Consider the following 16,718-nt stretch of genomic DNA (forward strand, 5'->3'; position numbering starts at 1 on the left):
TTGTGATAGTACACAGAAAATTCATCATAAGACAATTTATTGAAAAAAGAATTAACAGAAAAATAATTAATCAAACATTTAATTGAAAAAGCAATTCATCAAAAGAGTTTTTCAGAAAAAAATTCTTGTGGGCAATTAATTGAAAACTAACAGTTCATCAAAACTACAATTCACTGAATGAAGTTCGCTGAAAAATGAATTATAACGAGTGTGGAGTCTGTTTATCCAAACAGATTTCAGTTTTTATTGAATTAACTGTGATGCTGTTAAAGTTTACCTATATATTATTCTTCCTTGTATACTGTGTGTGTGTGGAAATCTGTCAAGATTTTTCTTTTTTTAGAAATATTCATTTCAATCTGTATGCATATACCATGTATTGTATGTGTATTTTACATAATATAGAAAGGACTATTATTATCATAAGACCCCATGGAGTCACAAACTCATCTAGGGGGTCCCTTTTTCATAGACACAGCTCATCATACTCAACAAGTTCTCTGCAGACACTGCACTCTCAGACAATGCATTCCATCATTCACAACTCTCCATGCAAAAAAACCTACTTGTTACTCACCTGCTCACACACCCTCCTTATACAGCTTACAAGGATGAGCTTTTGTTCTCCCACCATTTTATGAAAAACCTCAACTTTAATCCCATAACAATCCCTTATCAACTTGTATTATTATATATAAGGTGCCTCCATGGAGTCAAAAGATTCATTGCAGGAGACCCAACATTGACATACTAACCGTTATTCACACAATACCTGTCATGCTTCCCTTTAAACTCATTCACAGATGAAGCATTCACAACCACCTCTGGCAATGCATTCCACCCATTTACAACCCTCCAAGCAAAAAATCTAGTCCTAACACCCTTATTAACCACACTCTTACACAATCTTCAGGGATGACCCCTCATTCTCTCGCTTCCTGCACTGGCCTTAAAGTATCAATCCTATAAAACCCTTTTAATAATTTATATGCCTCTATCATATCTCCTCTCCTATGTCTATCAGCTAGTTTTTGAAGCCCATCTATCCTCGTAGGAGACATCTCACAGGCCTGCAACAATTTTTGTAACCCGCCTCTGAATCCTCTCCACCATTTCCACATCACTAAAAAAATCCAGGTGACCAGATCTGTGCATAATAGTCCAAATGAGGTCTTATTAATGCCTTATAAAGTGAGACAATCACTTCCTTATCCATGTTTGTCAGTGTGTTCTTCAATAACCATGTAATCTGATGAAGTTTTGGCAACCTTTGCAATATGCCCTCGAAACTTAAATTCTCTGTCCACAATAACTCCCAAGTCCCTAGCCTCATCAACTTCTTGCAGTTCAGTTCCATTAATATAGTAAACAGCATGTGATCTCATCCTTCCGAAGTGCATCACCTTACACTTGTCCACGTTAAACTAGCAGCCATTTAGTTTAGCACAAACCGTCAGCCTATTTAAGTCATCCTGCAAGATATTCACATCATTTGAATTAACTATCGCTCTTCCCAGTTTTGCATCATCAGCAAACAAGTGGATATCTCCTTTCAAAGTATTCCCAATATCATTGATGTACATATTAAATAATAGAGGACCAAGCAGCGAGCCCTGAAGCACACCACTAGTCACCCGCCTTCTATTGGACTCCATAAACCACTCTTTGATATCTATCCACTAGCATGTACGTCTCTATCATATCAACCCTCTTCCTCCTATCCACTAGAATATGCAAACTGCATTGTCTCAACCTTCCTTTATATTCAGAAAGATGAAAAGGTGTTTTCAAAGGATGAAAAATATGTTTTCGAATCTGTCACAGTAGTCAATATGTGGCCTAATCAGAGCCTTATGCAATGGAACTAGAATCTATTTCTACAAGTTAATGTCCTCCACATCATTGGCAGAATTCACTGTGCTATTCTCACAATTTTGGCAATATGGCCTCTAAATTTTAGATCCTTATCCACCATCATCCCAAGATCTCTTATTTCTTCCATCTCCAACAATATAACCCCCACCCCCGGAAGGGTAAATTCCACATCCTATCATTGTTTTCCAAATTTTAAAATCTTTCATTTTGCAACACTTGAACTGTCATCTCCACTCACATTCATATTCACTCAGTATATTCAAGTCCTCTTGTAAGGCCACAACATCCGCTCTATTCCTCATAGTTCATCCTAACTTTGCATCATCTGAAAACAAAGTATATCCCCATTCAAATCTTCTCCAATATCATTAACATACAGGTGAAACAGCAATGGCCCTAAAACAGATCTCTGAGGCAAACCACTAGTGACTTTCCTATTCTGGGATATTGCTCTTCCATACATAATTTCTTGATACCCATCAGACAGCCAATCCAATGCACTAGTCTAATATCCAACCCTATCGGCTCTAGTTTGACTATAAATTCATCATATGGTAGTCTATGATGAGTTTCATCATCTTTTGTAATAAGTAGATTACTAAAACATCCCTTACCAAATCTGTGCTGTCCATCAAAGATAAGACCATTGTTGTCAACCCAATTCTGGATCCTGATTCTCACCAGCCTTTCCAACACTTTAACCACAATACCTGACACACAGAAGAGCCTATAATTTGATACCTGAATTCTGTCACCTCCTTTACAAAGTAAGACTCACATTAAACAAATTTCATAGCAGATGCCAACTCCCTGGCATATTCCTCTAAAATACACGGTGATATATTATCAAGTACCACGGCTTTATTAATATCGAGTTGCTTAACACGTTCGCTGCCAACTACGAGTATACTCGTAGTTCATATATGAGCTTCACAAGCCAACTACGAGTATACTTGTATGTCAATTTACCGACCTCCTATGTCAAACACAAGTTAACCCTTAATATATTTACCTTAATTTGGACCCTTGGATTCTGAATAAAGTGGAGAGCATGTCTGGGGGCTTGGTAGAAGGGAAATAATTTCAACTAGAATACTGTATATATGTGTGCCTCAGAAGCCAACTACGAATATACTCCTATGTTGATTACCAACCTCCTATGCCAAGTGCAAGACAATCCGTAGTATAACATGTAATTTGTAAATCAATTTAAAACTAATAAAATCAGTAAAAATAAAAACCAATCAATAAAATAAAAAAAACAATTTATTCAAATTAAGAATGGTACATTTTAAAACAATTTTCCAGGCACAATGGTGATTTTTCCTAGCAAACAGGACAATAATAACATGTTTCGCGTGTTCGTTTGTTTCGTGTACACACACAGCATGGCTTTGTCGGGCGATTCTTTTTTTTTCTCTTGGTGGTAAAATTTCCAAATAATGAAAATCCCGATTCCTCCTGATATTCTCTGATGCTGTAAGCTCATCCATTCCAACAAAAACTGAGATAAACTGATTTCTAAATTTTAACGCAGTCATTGCATTTCCAGTAATCATGTTATAAAATTTATCGCATTTTGAATGTATACTTCAAAAATGCATATTGCCAATTTCTTTGGCCATCTAATTGTCTTTTGTAAGGTGGAATAGTAAGAAAGCATTTGATCAGAAAGATCAGTGCCTGACATCCCCAAATTATAATCCCAAACGATGTTTGGTTTTAAGTGAAATTTACCATTCCAATTTTGCATTTCAACCATTTCAAACTTGTGCATATTTGAAATGGAAAGAACTTCCCTCTTATCCTTCCATTTGCTGACTGCAACAGGACCTCTTCTTTGCCAGACAAATTCCCCTTTCTTTAGTTTCTTCTGAATAATATTTGGTGGATTGTTTTCCCTATTATTTATCAGCGTTCCACACACGTATGATTTTCTGTCGGTAAGCGATTCCGTCAGAGCTACAGAATTATAAAAATTGTCCATATGCAATACATAACCCCTAAATATTCTTCCATCAAGTGGAATACAATATCATATGCGTGACCCATTTTTGCTAAAGAGGATTCTGATTTTCATGTATAAATTTTTATTTTTATCACCAAGCCATTCGATTCGCAGAGTTCATAGAATTTCACGGCATATTTGTTTTTTATGTATTGCTGAAATGCCAGTCAATCGCACCACAACACCATTGACTCATCGATATGAGATTACTCATAGTTGGCGTATGAAACAAAATTCTGTCTGATAAGCCGGCTATGAGATTACTCGTAGTGACCTTGAAGACGCAAAAAGGGCTTGGAGTGCGGGAACAAACTATGCGTGAGGAGCATGGTAGCGAACGTGTTAATTCCCCATATACCTCTTCCTCCTCATCATCCAATGCTCCCAAATTCTCCATGAAGTCACATTCACAAGGATGCAACTATATCATTTGCAGCAGTTATCCTTATAGCATTCTCTCCAATCAGTGTCATCCATCAATCTTTATTTTGTAGCCTACATATCAAAAGAACTCTCAGGGTTATTTTGCTTCATTAGTTAATTGCTCATACTGCACAAAATGTTTTACCCTTAACAATCCAGTCACCCTCCTTATATGTTCTTTGTACTCCTCATGGAATTGATATTACCACTCCTCTTATGTTGCCTCTATAGTGCCTTTTTTCTCTGGATTGCATGCTTCATCTTTCTTCATTATCATGCTTCATCTATCCATTTCATGCCTATCTTATTTAACCTTCTGACCTGTGAAATACTTCTCCTCCTTCATCCTTGTTACTGCTGTATTGTGGAACAGTCTTCCCACTGATGTGTTTCCCAAGGAATACAATATACAGTCTTTTAAATCAAATGTAAACAAGTTCCTCTTTTCTCTACCCATATACAATACTCATGTAGTATAAGTTGACCAGCCAACCTCTCGTGTATTGGCTCAATATAAAAAAGACATTGCTTCTACTAGATAGTTCTTGAATATCACCCAAACAGCACTGATCTCCTTTCCACTCAACTCCTCATTCCATGTCACAGCTGCAAGCTGTCTCCTGAGCTCCTTATAATCACCAGCCTTGTAGTTCCACTTATACCTTTTCCTCATGGATCCTCCCATTGCTGGCAACCACCCAGATAATCACTTCATGGTCGCTCTCACCAAGTGAAAGAAAATTAGACACCTCGTTTATAATGAGATGATCAAATCTGAAACCCTATATCCTCGCATGTCCTCTGCTACATACTGTCTGAGGTAGTTGTTTCTCGAACACTCAAGAACGTCATTTTTTTTTTTTTACTACCGATTGCTATCTCGTCATTCCAATATACATTGCTATTATTAAAATCATAATGATCACCCTTTTCTCATTTGCTTGGTTAATTTGCTTATACATTTCCTGTTTGCAACCCTTCACATTACCCGGCCTATAGCAACATTAAACAAAGTATTTCATTCTAATCATCTCTAACTCATACCATACTGCCCCAAAACCACTACCATTATTTCCTCTTTGCATCTCTACCTTGTATGAACATAACTTTTTCTAACAATAACACTTCACATCCCTTTTTACCCTTTCTATCCTCGTGAAATACATCATAACCATCTCTATTCCTGTCAGGAAGTTATCCTCTTCAAACTAGGTCTTACTTATTCCAACAATTTTTGGTGAACAAAATCAATGAATGAAACCATTTCATTTCCCTTGTTTCTAATACTTCTAGCACTCGTATACAAACATGACAACTCATTTCTTGATCTATAACAAGTTTCACTGATATCACTTATTAGATGTGACTTATGCATATTTTCCTCGAGCCATTTCTTTTACTCCTTACTCATCCCAGAACCTTCTTCAAATTCAACTGTTTTCCCTACATCCCAGTAATCCCATTTTCTTTTAGTCTACACATATATTCACATCCTCTTGGAGGATCAACCTTTCTCACACTGTGTTCCCCTCTCCACCCTGAGACTCTCCATTTCCATTTGTCTTGCACACTTGATCTCTCATTCTCTACGCTCATGCTACCACTTCTTCAATTCATAAGCATCACTTCAATCTCTCCTTCCCTACTATTTCACATCACTTCTTACTTGTTCAGATTTATTCTCTGCACTCATTACTCTCCTTTCCAGCAGCAGTCTCTCCAAACGACTCACATCAAACCATTCAAATGCAGTCTATCATACAGTTCAATTTGTCCTTCAAACTCATCCTGCATATTAACAAACTGCAGTTTCTTCACACATTTTTACTAACATATCATTCATAATTCTTGCTTTATACCTCATCTCATCAATGTCCTAACTGGGCAACACAATGACTATCTTTCCTATCATTCTATCATCTTTTATCCTTCTCAACAACCTCCTGATATCCAGTCTTACTTTGCTTTGTTTCTATTACCACTACTAACTCTTTCTGGTGACTTACTTCTCATATCCAATGCCTCAATCACTCTATTAATTTTACCTTCCGGAATACAAATCTTCTGCATCTTCTCGTTCACCACACCTCTAATAATCAAATCCCCCATACAACACCACTCACGAATATATGGACTAATAAGTCAATATTAATAAATGCACGTGTCTTGGGCGAGTAAATTTTTTGTGTAGCAAGTAGGCTTTTGTATAATTTTTAGTGCCCTAGTTATATGGTATAAACTGTAAAGTACTAAGTGTTTTGTGCTGTTTAGTAGCACTGGTTCGGACACAGGATTAACTCATTTTCATAGCTGCATCTCTGAGAAAGCGCTATTAAACAGTATTTTTCATTCAATTTTTTCATTTTGTCATTTACTACCCAAAAGAAATAAGTTACATAATAAGGATGAAAAAAGAAAAGGGATGAGAGAATGGTCAGTTATTCATAAATTAAAACAAAACTACTATAACTTATAAAAATCAACAATATGCTTATAAAGTACAGAACTTTAACAATGGCAGTATTTAGCCACAGGAAACTTGTGGCTAAATATATATATATATATATATATATATTTTTTTTTTTTTTTTGTGAGCAGTTTGCAAATGCTACCAAAACATCATGTTCAAGATACTTAGGAGTGAACATGATCAATTTTATCTTTTTATTTCATTTTATTATTTTTTTAAACATCAGAATTTCAGTATTTTGCAATCTTTTGTAAACACATTAATAAGAATCAATCCATATGGTTTACTAGCAAAAATATATCATTCTGGATGGTTCATTGAATAGAATCCTTATGTTCTTAATAAAAGATACTATTATTATTATTAATTTGATACCTGTACACTAGTTATTATAAGAAGAATATTACTCACATTTTCTATTTGAATCTCCTAGCAAAATTATTTATTGCAATAACTCTTTCACTTAATGGAATTTGATAAACTTAGTGATTTAGGAAACAAACAAGAAGTTGCCTGTGCAGTTCAGTTTTAGTTACAACTGGCCCACATTTATTGAAAAATTAGTTGGCAAAGAAGTTTTGAAATGATATTAATAATTCCATTTTGGTTAGATGAAATTTAAAGAAATTTTTTAGTAAAGATCTATATTAAAATTTATCAGTTTGGATTTCGATCTGACTATTATTGCTGTGAAAAAAATTAGAACAAAATTTTTGTCTAGAGATAAATCACCATTTGCACAATGAGGTATGTGCATGTACAGAATAATGGTCTAAAATACAACAAAATAATTCTTACAAGTCTTGATGGATTACAAGGCTACATATGTTGCCTGTATCTTGAGTATTTTGTTAGTGAACATTTAAACAATATTTCCCAAGAAAATTACTCTTTCGATGAATTATGAAAGGAATTCATAGAAAAATTATCGATGACTTATTGTTTCGATCAATTGCCTTTGGAATGTCTGAATTGTTTTTTAATGAATAGTTGTTCAACAAATTGTTTTTTCGGTGAATTGTTGTTTGATAAATTGCCATTCGATAAACTGCCTTTCAATTAACTGTTTTTCAATGAATTTTCATGGAACTATTTGCAATTATCTTTAGGTGGGATATCTGTGAGATTCGTTGTCTTGCTTATTGGAGGACTGAAGTGTTTTGAAAAAGTTTCATGTTGTCTATAGAGCAGGTTTCATGACTATGTAAAAATCAAAAAAGAAAAGATATCCACGAACGTCTTTTCCCTTCTAGGGAGTAGGCGAGGCCATTTTAGCCCTATATAACTTTTGGAGAATAAGTGGACAGTTCAATCTCCACTGGTAGCCAATCAGAGATAGCTGGCACAAAGCTATCGCTAATTTAAGCAGCAAGCAGTGAAGAGACAGCTAACAAGTGCCACTATCTCATGGTCACTAACCCTAACAGGATATTTTTAATGTCTGAAATAATGTAGGCTCTACGATCGATTTTCTTGAGTTTATGGGACAAAAAAACCCGCTTGCCCATGCCAGAGATCGACAAGCTCAGGAACTGGTTGAAAAAAAGGCTTAGAAAAAGTTCCTCTAGTTGGTGACTAGAATCAAACTCACAACACTCTTTCTTCAGGCAGTCTAGCACTGCCTGAAGAAAGATCTACACAGGCTCGATAAAAATTCCTGAGCCTGCCCACAGTACTGATTTACAACCTGTCATGGTCAGGAAACAAAGTATATTCTTTTAACATGCATCTAAATAATTGCATTATATGTGTTCACATATATAATTACTAATATACATAAAAATACTTTAAGGCAAGTATTTTATTCATCAAGAAATTGTTTCATATAAACAACCACTATATGCCATGCTCTGCTGCATTTCTGTTTAAATATAATAAATAACTAAATGTTAAGATTTTTTTTTTTACTTGGTTATACTATAAATTAAAGATGCCAAGAAATTATATTCCTAGTTTAATCCATTATCCAAGTCTGCGCATGAAGTATCTTCACACTGGGCTACTTGTATATAGAGGCTAATGAATTCACATCAAATTGGCTCGGTATCCCATAAATGCAACACATACATATAATGCTATGTATTACGGAGATTGTCACTACCCAGACCAGTTTTGACCTTGATTGAGATCTCATCAGTGAGAGCAAAACAAGAGAAGGGATACCAAGGTATTATTATATTACTCTGGACCAGAGCTAATGAAAAACCTTTGAACATTATCTCTGATCCAGAGATTTAATAATAAGATGATATATTCAATAATAATTTAATAATAAGGTGATACATCTTTTCACTATATGTATATGGGAAATATACGACTTCTACATTACTTCAACTTTCATATCCCTTTTGGGTCTGGCTCCCACTGATAAGATCTTAATAAAGATAAAAATCAGTTTGGGTAGTAGCCCTTTCCACATAATGCACAATATTATACACACCCAAAAGGATGTGTGCCTTGCATTATGGGATACTAAGACAACTGACGTGAAGTCATTAAGTGCCTTCATGCGCAAATTTGTTTGCTTAGGATAAAGAATTAAATCAAGGATATAATTTCTTGGAATATTTAATTTAAGTAACGAAATAAATAATTAAATATATTTCTGCAGTTATTTCTTACCTGATGATTTTAAGTTTTTTTCATCAATTCCGAGACTGGAAAAAAAAAAAAAGTAATTAAATAATTCATACTTACTACCAATATTTATAAAATATCAGAATATTAAAAAATATTAATTTATAAAACAAAGAAAAAAACAAAACGTACCTTTTATATAAAGCATCAATGTCTTGCTGAGTAATATGGTGTTTAGGTCTACTTTCTAACCCAAACCTTTCTGCTCGTTCTTTCAACTTTTTCTGAATGGTCTAATTAATATATTATTCAGAAGGAGAGAAAAAAAATTATCAATCACTATAAAAAAAAATTGCAAACACAATAATGAATCAATATTGAATAATGTAGTGTAGTGTGTTTAAAGTGTAATGAATAGCAGATTTTGTATAAATAAATAAGAAAACCATTTCAAAAATTAAAAGAGCAAAATTTTACATATAATAGTTGAGCAAAATATACTAACATTATAAGTGATTTTTCTGTATACAATAGTGATGTAATATTATAGTAATAACAAAGAAACCTACAGGGAGTCAAAAACTCATCAAGGCCACGTGTCACCTGCACCAGCTGTCATACCTTTTTCTTGAATTCAATCGCATTACCAGTACTTACAACCTCCAAAGGCCATCCATTCCAATCGCACACCACTCTATGAGAGAAAAATCTAACTCCCACCTCCTCCTTCACTGCATTCATTCTCAACTTCCATGAATGTCCTCTCATCCTTTCCTCACTCTCCATAAAATGAAAAATTAACATGCATGAACCTATCAAAATTTTTTTTAAGTTTCAGTCACATCACCCCTCATTCTATTGTTTGATAGCATCTGTAGTCCACAAGTTCTTAATTTTTATGTGGTTCCCATCCATGAAAGGTTCTGAATCAACAGCAGATGCAATGAAGTAGATGTGCTGATTGAGACCATAGAATACAACATTTTAACTAGTACGAATGATTTACAATAATTGAAATCAGCAGGGTTTATTTTTTTATCCAATAACTATAATAAATAAATATATTAGCATTAAAAAATAAATAAGAAAAAAGAAAAAAACATTGTAGTGCCCATACCGCTTCACATGTTCAGACGGAATAATATCTGTAAACACTATGCGCATATAATAAATTTAGTTTAATCCTTTATCCAAGTGTGAGCAAACAAAGTTTGCACCTGAAAGTATCTTCAGGACTGGGGTAAGGTGGTACAACACCAGGGCACTCCTTGCAAAGGTGGAGCAAGCTACCAACACACAAGCTATCAACACTCAGTGAGATAGACCAACACCAACAGAGTGTTAGTCTATCTCACTGAGATAGGATTGTTGGTAGCTTGCTCCACCTTTGCAAGGAGTGCCCTAGTGTTGTACCACCTTACCCCAGTCCTGAAGATACTTTCAGGTGCAAACTTTGTTTGCTCACACTTGGATAAAGGATTAAACTAAATTTATTATACTCTAACCAAGTGAAAAATAAACTTTCAACTATGCGCATATACTAACACTTTCATGTGATCCCAGAATTAAGACTGGGAGATCTGACTGGCCAAGAATATGAATTCATTGACCAATCTGATGGTAGGCATACTGACGATTCAGATAACTGGAACAAAAATGTAATACCATAATGAACTATTGCATTTGCAATAATTCATTACAGTGTCAAAAACAACAACACATTACCTGATTAATTGGTTCCTAACAAGTTCCATTATACATTCACTAAAATCCAGGAAAAAAAAAAAATCAATTTGACAAATGCACGAGGATTTTCAACAGTTCGCATATGTTTATTACAAGATTTATTCACTGCATCTCAAGTAAACACTGTTTCATTGGTAATGAAAGTTTGCCTGAGGTACATAATCTGCCTCTTAGTGCTGTATTTCTAGTAATCACTGTTTACTAAAATTGTGTCCCACATTAAGCCACTTTACTAGGGAATTATTACAGCCCAGCCACTGGGGAGGGCAAATTAGTCTTCTCAGTGCCAGTCCCAAGCCCGGATAAATGGGGAGGGTTGGCATCAGGAAGGGCATCCGGCCATAAAAAAACCATGCCAAAACCAATGATGAGATGTTGGATAACAGAGAAAGGACCACGGCTAGGGTGTCCCCCGTAAGCGCAGTTCTGTCGCCCGAGGACTGTGAGAAGTGGGCTAGGGCTAGTGAACCAAGGATGGGTTCAGCTAAAGAAGCGAGTCCAACAGAAAGAGAGTGTGTGTAAAGTAAGAATCACGTCGCTGAATATGGGTACGTTGAATGAGAAGAGTGGGGAGATAGTGGACATGATGACATGATGAGAAGAAGGAAGCTGAAGATCTTGTGCGTGTGTGCAGGAGACAAGGTGGAAGGGCAATAAAGCAAAGGAGCTGGCGGAGGGATATAAACTGTTTTATAGTGGTGTGAATGAGAAGGGAAGAAATGGAGTTGGAATTATCGATAAGAAGCTGAAGGGTGGAGTCTGCGAGGTGTGCCGGAAGAATGATTGGATTATGAGCGTTAAGCTTGAGATGGGAGGAAGTGTGGCTATGCCCCACAAGTAGGTTGTGATGAGGAGGAGAAAGAGACATTCTGGAGAGAACTTGACCAAATAGTAATGGGAATCCCTGATGGTGAGAGAGTGATCATTGGAGCAGATTTAAATGGGCATGTAGGAAGGCGACGAAGCGGTGAAGAAAGGTACATGGAGGTTGGAGGAGTGGTGAAAGAAATGAAGAAGGTAAAAGAATCATAGAATATGCTGTGGCCTTTGATCTGGCTATAGCTAAAATGTGGTTCAAGAAGAGAGTTGGATATCTGATAACCTATAAGAGTGGGGATAGAATGAGTGAGATTGACTATATTATGTGATGTAGGAAACATCTGAAAGAGGCGAAAAACTGTAAAGTGATTAATGGAGAAAGTGTAGCGGCACAGCACAGGTTGCTTGTGGTATAGACTGTGATATAAAAGGGGAAAAGAAGAATAGATGGAAGTGGCGGATACAGAGGAGAATAAAGTGGTGGATATTGGAAGAGGAAGGCCAAAGGAATAAGTTTAAAGAAAAGGTATTGAAAGAAATGAAGTTACCAGAGGATGTGGAAGAATGGTGGGACGTTAATAGTCGGAATATTAGAAAAATTGGAGAAGAGGTGCTTGGTATAACATCAGGAAAGGGACCGCCTGAGGATAAGGAGGCATGTGGTGGATTGAGGAAGGCAGTTGGAGATCAAGGAAAAGAAAGAGGCAAAGAAAAAATGGGACATGACTGGAACTAGAGCCGATAAGGAGGCATATAGATTAGCGAAGAAAAATGCAAAGAGAGCTGTGGGAAGGGCGAAAGCAAGGGCAGTTGATGAGGTTTATGAAGAACTGGAGAGAAACGGTCATGAAGCTCAGTTGTTGAGAATAGCGAAAGTCAGAGATAAGGCCTCGAAAGACATAACATCAGTCAAGCAGATAAAGGATGCCTCAGGAGTAGTATTACAAGAGGAGGACAAATTGGACATAAGTAGAGAGGAAGTGAATTGGGTACTAAGAAAAATGAAGAATGGAAAGGCTGTTGGGGCAGACCAGATACCTGGGGAAGTGTGGAAAAGTTTGGGCAGTAGGGCGTGGATATGTTATGGGATCTGATGAGGAAAATAGCCCAACAGGAAAAGATACCAGAGGAATGGAGGAAAAGTATTCTCGTCCCAATCTACAAAGGAAGAGATGTTCAAGACTGTGGCAACTATAGAGGGATCAAGCTGATGTCTCACACATTGAAGATATGGGAAAGAGTAATTGAAGGAAGGATGCGGCAGGAAACGAAAATTGGTGAGGAGCAGTTTGGATTTATGGCAGGAAGAGGGACAATGGATGCGATATTTGCACTAAGGAGATTGATGGAGAAATATAGAGAGATGCGAGTGGATCTGCACATGGTGTTTATAGACCTGGAAAAGGCATACGACAGAGTGGCCAGGCAGGAGGTATGGAGGTGTATGAGGAAGAAGAGGGGGGGGTGTCGGAGAAGTATGTGAGGTTGGTGAAGGAGATGTATGAGGGAACAGAAACTCAGGTCAGGTCTAGTGTCTGCATGACAGAAGTGGTCCCTACTACACCAAGGGTCAGCTCTGAGCCCCTACCTCTTTGACCTGGTCACGGATGTACTAGTGGAAGATGTCAAGAAGGGGGCACCATGGAGCATGCTGTTTGCCGACGACATTGTTCTATGCGAATCATCCCGAGAGAAGCTTGAAAATACCCTGGAAGAGTGGAGAAAGGCATTGGAGGAGAGAGGCATGAGAATTAACTGGGTGAAGACTGAATATATGTCAACGGGGAGTGACGAGGATATGGCCATACGACTCCAGGGTGAATGGCTAATTTCAGGGAAGAAATTCAAGTACCTTGGGTCAGTTGTCGAGAGGAATGGTGACTTGGATGAGGAAATACAGCACCGAATAACATGCGGTTGGATGAATTGGAGGAAGATGAGTGGGGTCCTGTGCGACAAGAGAGTGAGTTGTAAGAGGAAAGGAAAGCTGTATAAGATAGTGGTGAGGCTGGCGATGCTCCATGGCCTATAACCAAGGCACAGGAGAGGAAGATGGAGATAGCGGAGATGCAAATGTTGAGATGAATAAGTGGTGTGACAAAGAAGGACAGAATAAGGAATGACTACATCAGAGGGACGGTTAAGGTGGGGCCAACTGGCAAAAAGATACAAGAAAGTAGGCTGAGGTGGTTTGGACATGTAGAGAGGAAGGGTGCGGAGTATGTTGGTAAACGAGCGCAGTATATGGAGTTGGAGGGAAGGAGGAAAAGAGGCAGGCCCAAGCTCAGGTGGAGGGATAAGGTGACAGAGGATCTTAGGGAGAAAGGATGGAGTCCGAAGGACGCCCTGGACCGGAGAACTTGGAAGAGGAAAGTTAAAGATCGGTGCGCCGACCCCGTTTAACATGGGATAAGGCATAGTAAAAGAAGACGACGACTAGGGAATTATTACAGAACAAGGTGGTTTCCCATTGCCTTCCTTATCAACAATATTCTATGTTGGTAGATACTAGTGTTCACAGGGCTGGTTTGTCTGTTTTAAAGGATGAAAAACCTAAGTTTCTGGGAGGTAAAATTCTGTCTCTTTATAAGACTGACTAACTTAGCCTTGATTGAAAGGCCCTGGTAAAAGCTCTCCACATCACAGATGGGTCTTTCCAATCAAAGCCACACTGGCTTCAAATTATGCTAGACAAGAAATTATATTCTTGTTTTAATCCTTTACCAAAGCATCAACAAGCAAAAGTAAAGGCATATATCTTTACAACTAAGCTACTTGAATTCAGAGGCAAATGGCTTCAATGATTTAGTATCCTATTATGCACAGTGCATAATTTTAACAGTTTATTAACAGTTTTATTATTCACATCATGTATACAAATTATACATATTATACTATTCAACTTGTATAATTATGACAATATTCCATAATACAATTCAATGCACAGTACAATATTACAAAATAAAATTCAAGTATTACTATCATATTCTGTTAGTACTAACACTTATTTTGGCTATTATTTTATTATAGTTAATAAAAAGTTTTCTCATATATATGCAAGTAGAATATGATATATTTCAAATGGTTTCATAGTTATGATAAGTAACTGATTTAGACTAATGTAAGTTAGTTAATGCAAATATGTGTAACCAAGGACCATAGCCATACTGGTTACTAGAAAAGTAATTAGCTCAAAACACTCTGAGAGTCTGGGACCGGATCTAAGATGCAGCTCCCTTACCAGTTATAATAATGTACATGTTGATATTCCAATACCTAATTGAATAAACCAATTTGTAAATCAATCCCCCCCCCCAATGCTATTAGAGTAATCGAGGGCTAGGGGGCGATTCTTTCAATGTTTCTACTTTTTTCATCTCTTCATGCATAGAAGGCAACGGGAAACCACTATGCTTCTACTTTTTCCCTAGTTTGGATGAGCAGTAAAGATCAAAATGATGAGTGATGCACAGCTCAGGATGGGTCCCCTGGGTCCAGAACTGTGCAATTGGCTACCAGGGAGGTCACTTGTTCCCATATGGATATGGACAGATTGCACGTCAGTCATATGAATCTTCTTTACTAAGCCTGCGGGAGGTGGAGAAGTGGAAGATGGAAAGTATTCATGTGGAAAAGGGGCTAAAAGTAATTTTTGCATTGGATCTTGGAATGTGAATACCTTACATCAAACTGGAAGATTGGAGATTGTAAAGATGGAGATGCTAAGATTGAAAATAGACGTTCTGGGAATGGTTGAGGTGAGATGGAAAGGAAAAGGAGATTTCAGAACAGAGGATGGAATAAGAATAATTTACACAGGAAGGGAAGAGCAACATCAAGCAGGTGTTGGAATAATATTGAATAAACGAATGGCAGGATGTGTGGAAGGTTACTGGCAAATCTCAGACAGAGTTTTAGTGGTAAAGTTGAAAGCAAAACCAAGAAATATTCTACTTATCCAGATATATTTACCTACTTGTGATTATGAGGATGAGAAGGTAGAGAGAGTTTATGGCGATATAGAACAGGGTTTGAAATGTAAAGAAACAAAAGATATAATTATAATACAAGGCGATATGAATGCAAAAATCAGAAGAGGAAGGGAGGAAGATATTGTTGGGATATTTGGATTAGGAGTGAGAAATGAAAGAGGAGATATGTTGTTGGATTTCTGCAGAAAGCATGATTTAGCAATTATGAATACTTGGTTTAAGAAACGTCCAAGAAGATTGTACACATGGAAAGCCCCGGGGAGGATATAAAGAGTAGAAGAAATCAGATAGATTATATTTTGATAAACAAAAGATATAGAAACATTATAAAAGATGTGACAACATATCCAGGAGCAGACTGTGATACAGATCACATATTGTTGTCAACTAAGATAAGGATTAATCTAAAAAAGGTAACTACAGGGAAATGGAACAAATCATGGAACATAGAGCGGCTGAAGATACCAAGTAAGGCAAATGAATTCTCAAAGAAAGTAGAGGAAGAATTGAATGAGAGAAATATACAAGAAAATGATGATGCAAGTGAAAAATGGAAGATTCTGAAGGAAAGCATAATTACTGCTACAGAATTACATTTAGCTAAAAAAGAGGAGGAAAGAGAGAAAAGAAAGAAACCATGGATGGCGGAAAATATTTTGAGGAAAATAACACAAAGAAGAACGTTAGTTAATAGTAAAACAGAGGAGAAAAAAAGCAGTAGGGAGATACAAAGAGAGAGAGAGAGATAAGAAGGAAAAGGGAAGAGTGGTTAGATGAAATAAGTAAAGATACAACAGCAAAGGCAGAA

The 16,718-nt window shown here is 36.7% G+C and overlaps 1 protein-coding gene across 1 annotated transcript in view; it reads right to left on the minus strand.

The window, feature by feature from the left end:
* Window positions 1–16,718, minus strand: part of LOC150104474 (uncharacterized) — a 291,911-nt gene that overhangs the window by 203,239 nt on the left and 71,954 nt on the right. Inside the window, exons 3-4 of the mRNA XM_090395559.1 lie at window positions 9,546–9,646; window positions 9,399–9,433 (exon numbers count right to left, since the gene is read on the minus strand). Of these exons, the coding sequence (XP_090251685.1) occupies window positions 9,399–9,433; window positions 9,546–9,646 (136 nt within the window). The remainder of the gene's footprint in view (window positions 1–9,398; window positions 9,434–9,545; window positions 9,647–16,718) is intronic.

The sequence above is a fragment of the Typopeltis vanoorti genome, chromosome 7 (genome assembly GCF_054136105.1).
Source record: "Typopeltis vanoorti isolate ZY-2024b chromosome 7, IOZ_Tvanoo_1.0, whole genome shotgun sequence".
In the NCBI taxonomy this organism is placed as follows: Eukaryota; Metazoa; Arthropoda; class Arachnida; order Uropygi; family Thelyphonidae; genus Typopeltis; species Typopeltis vanoorti.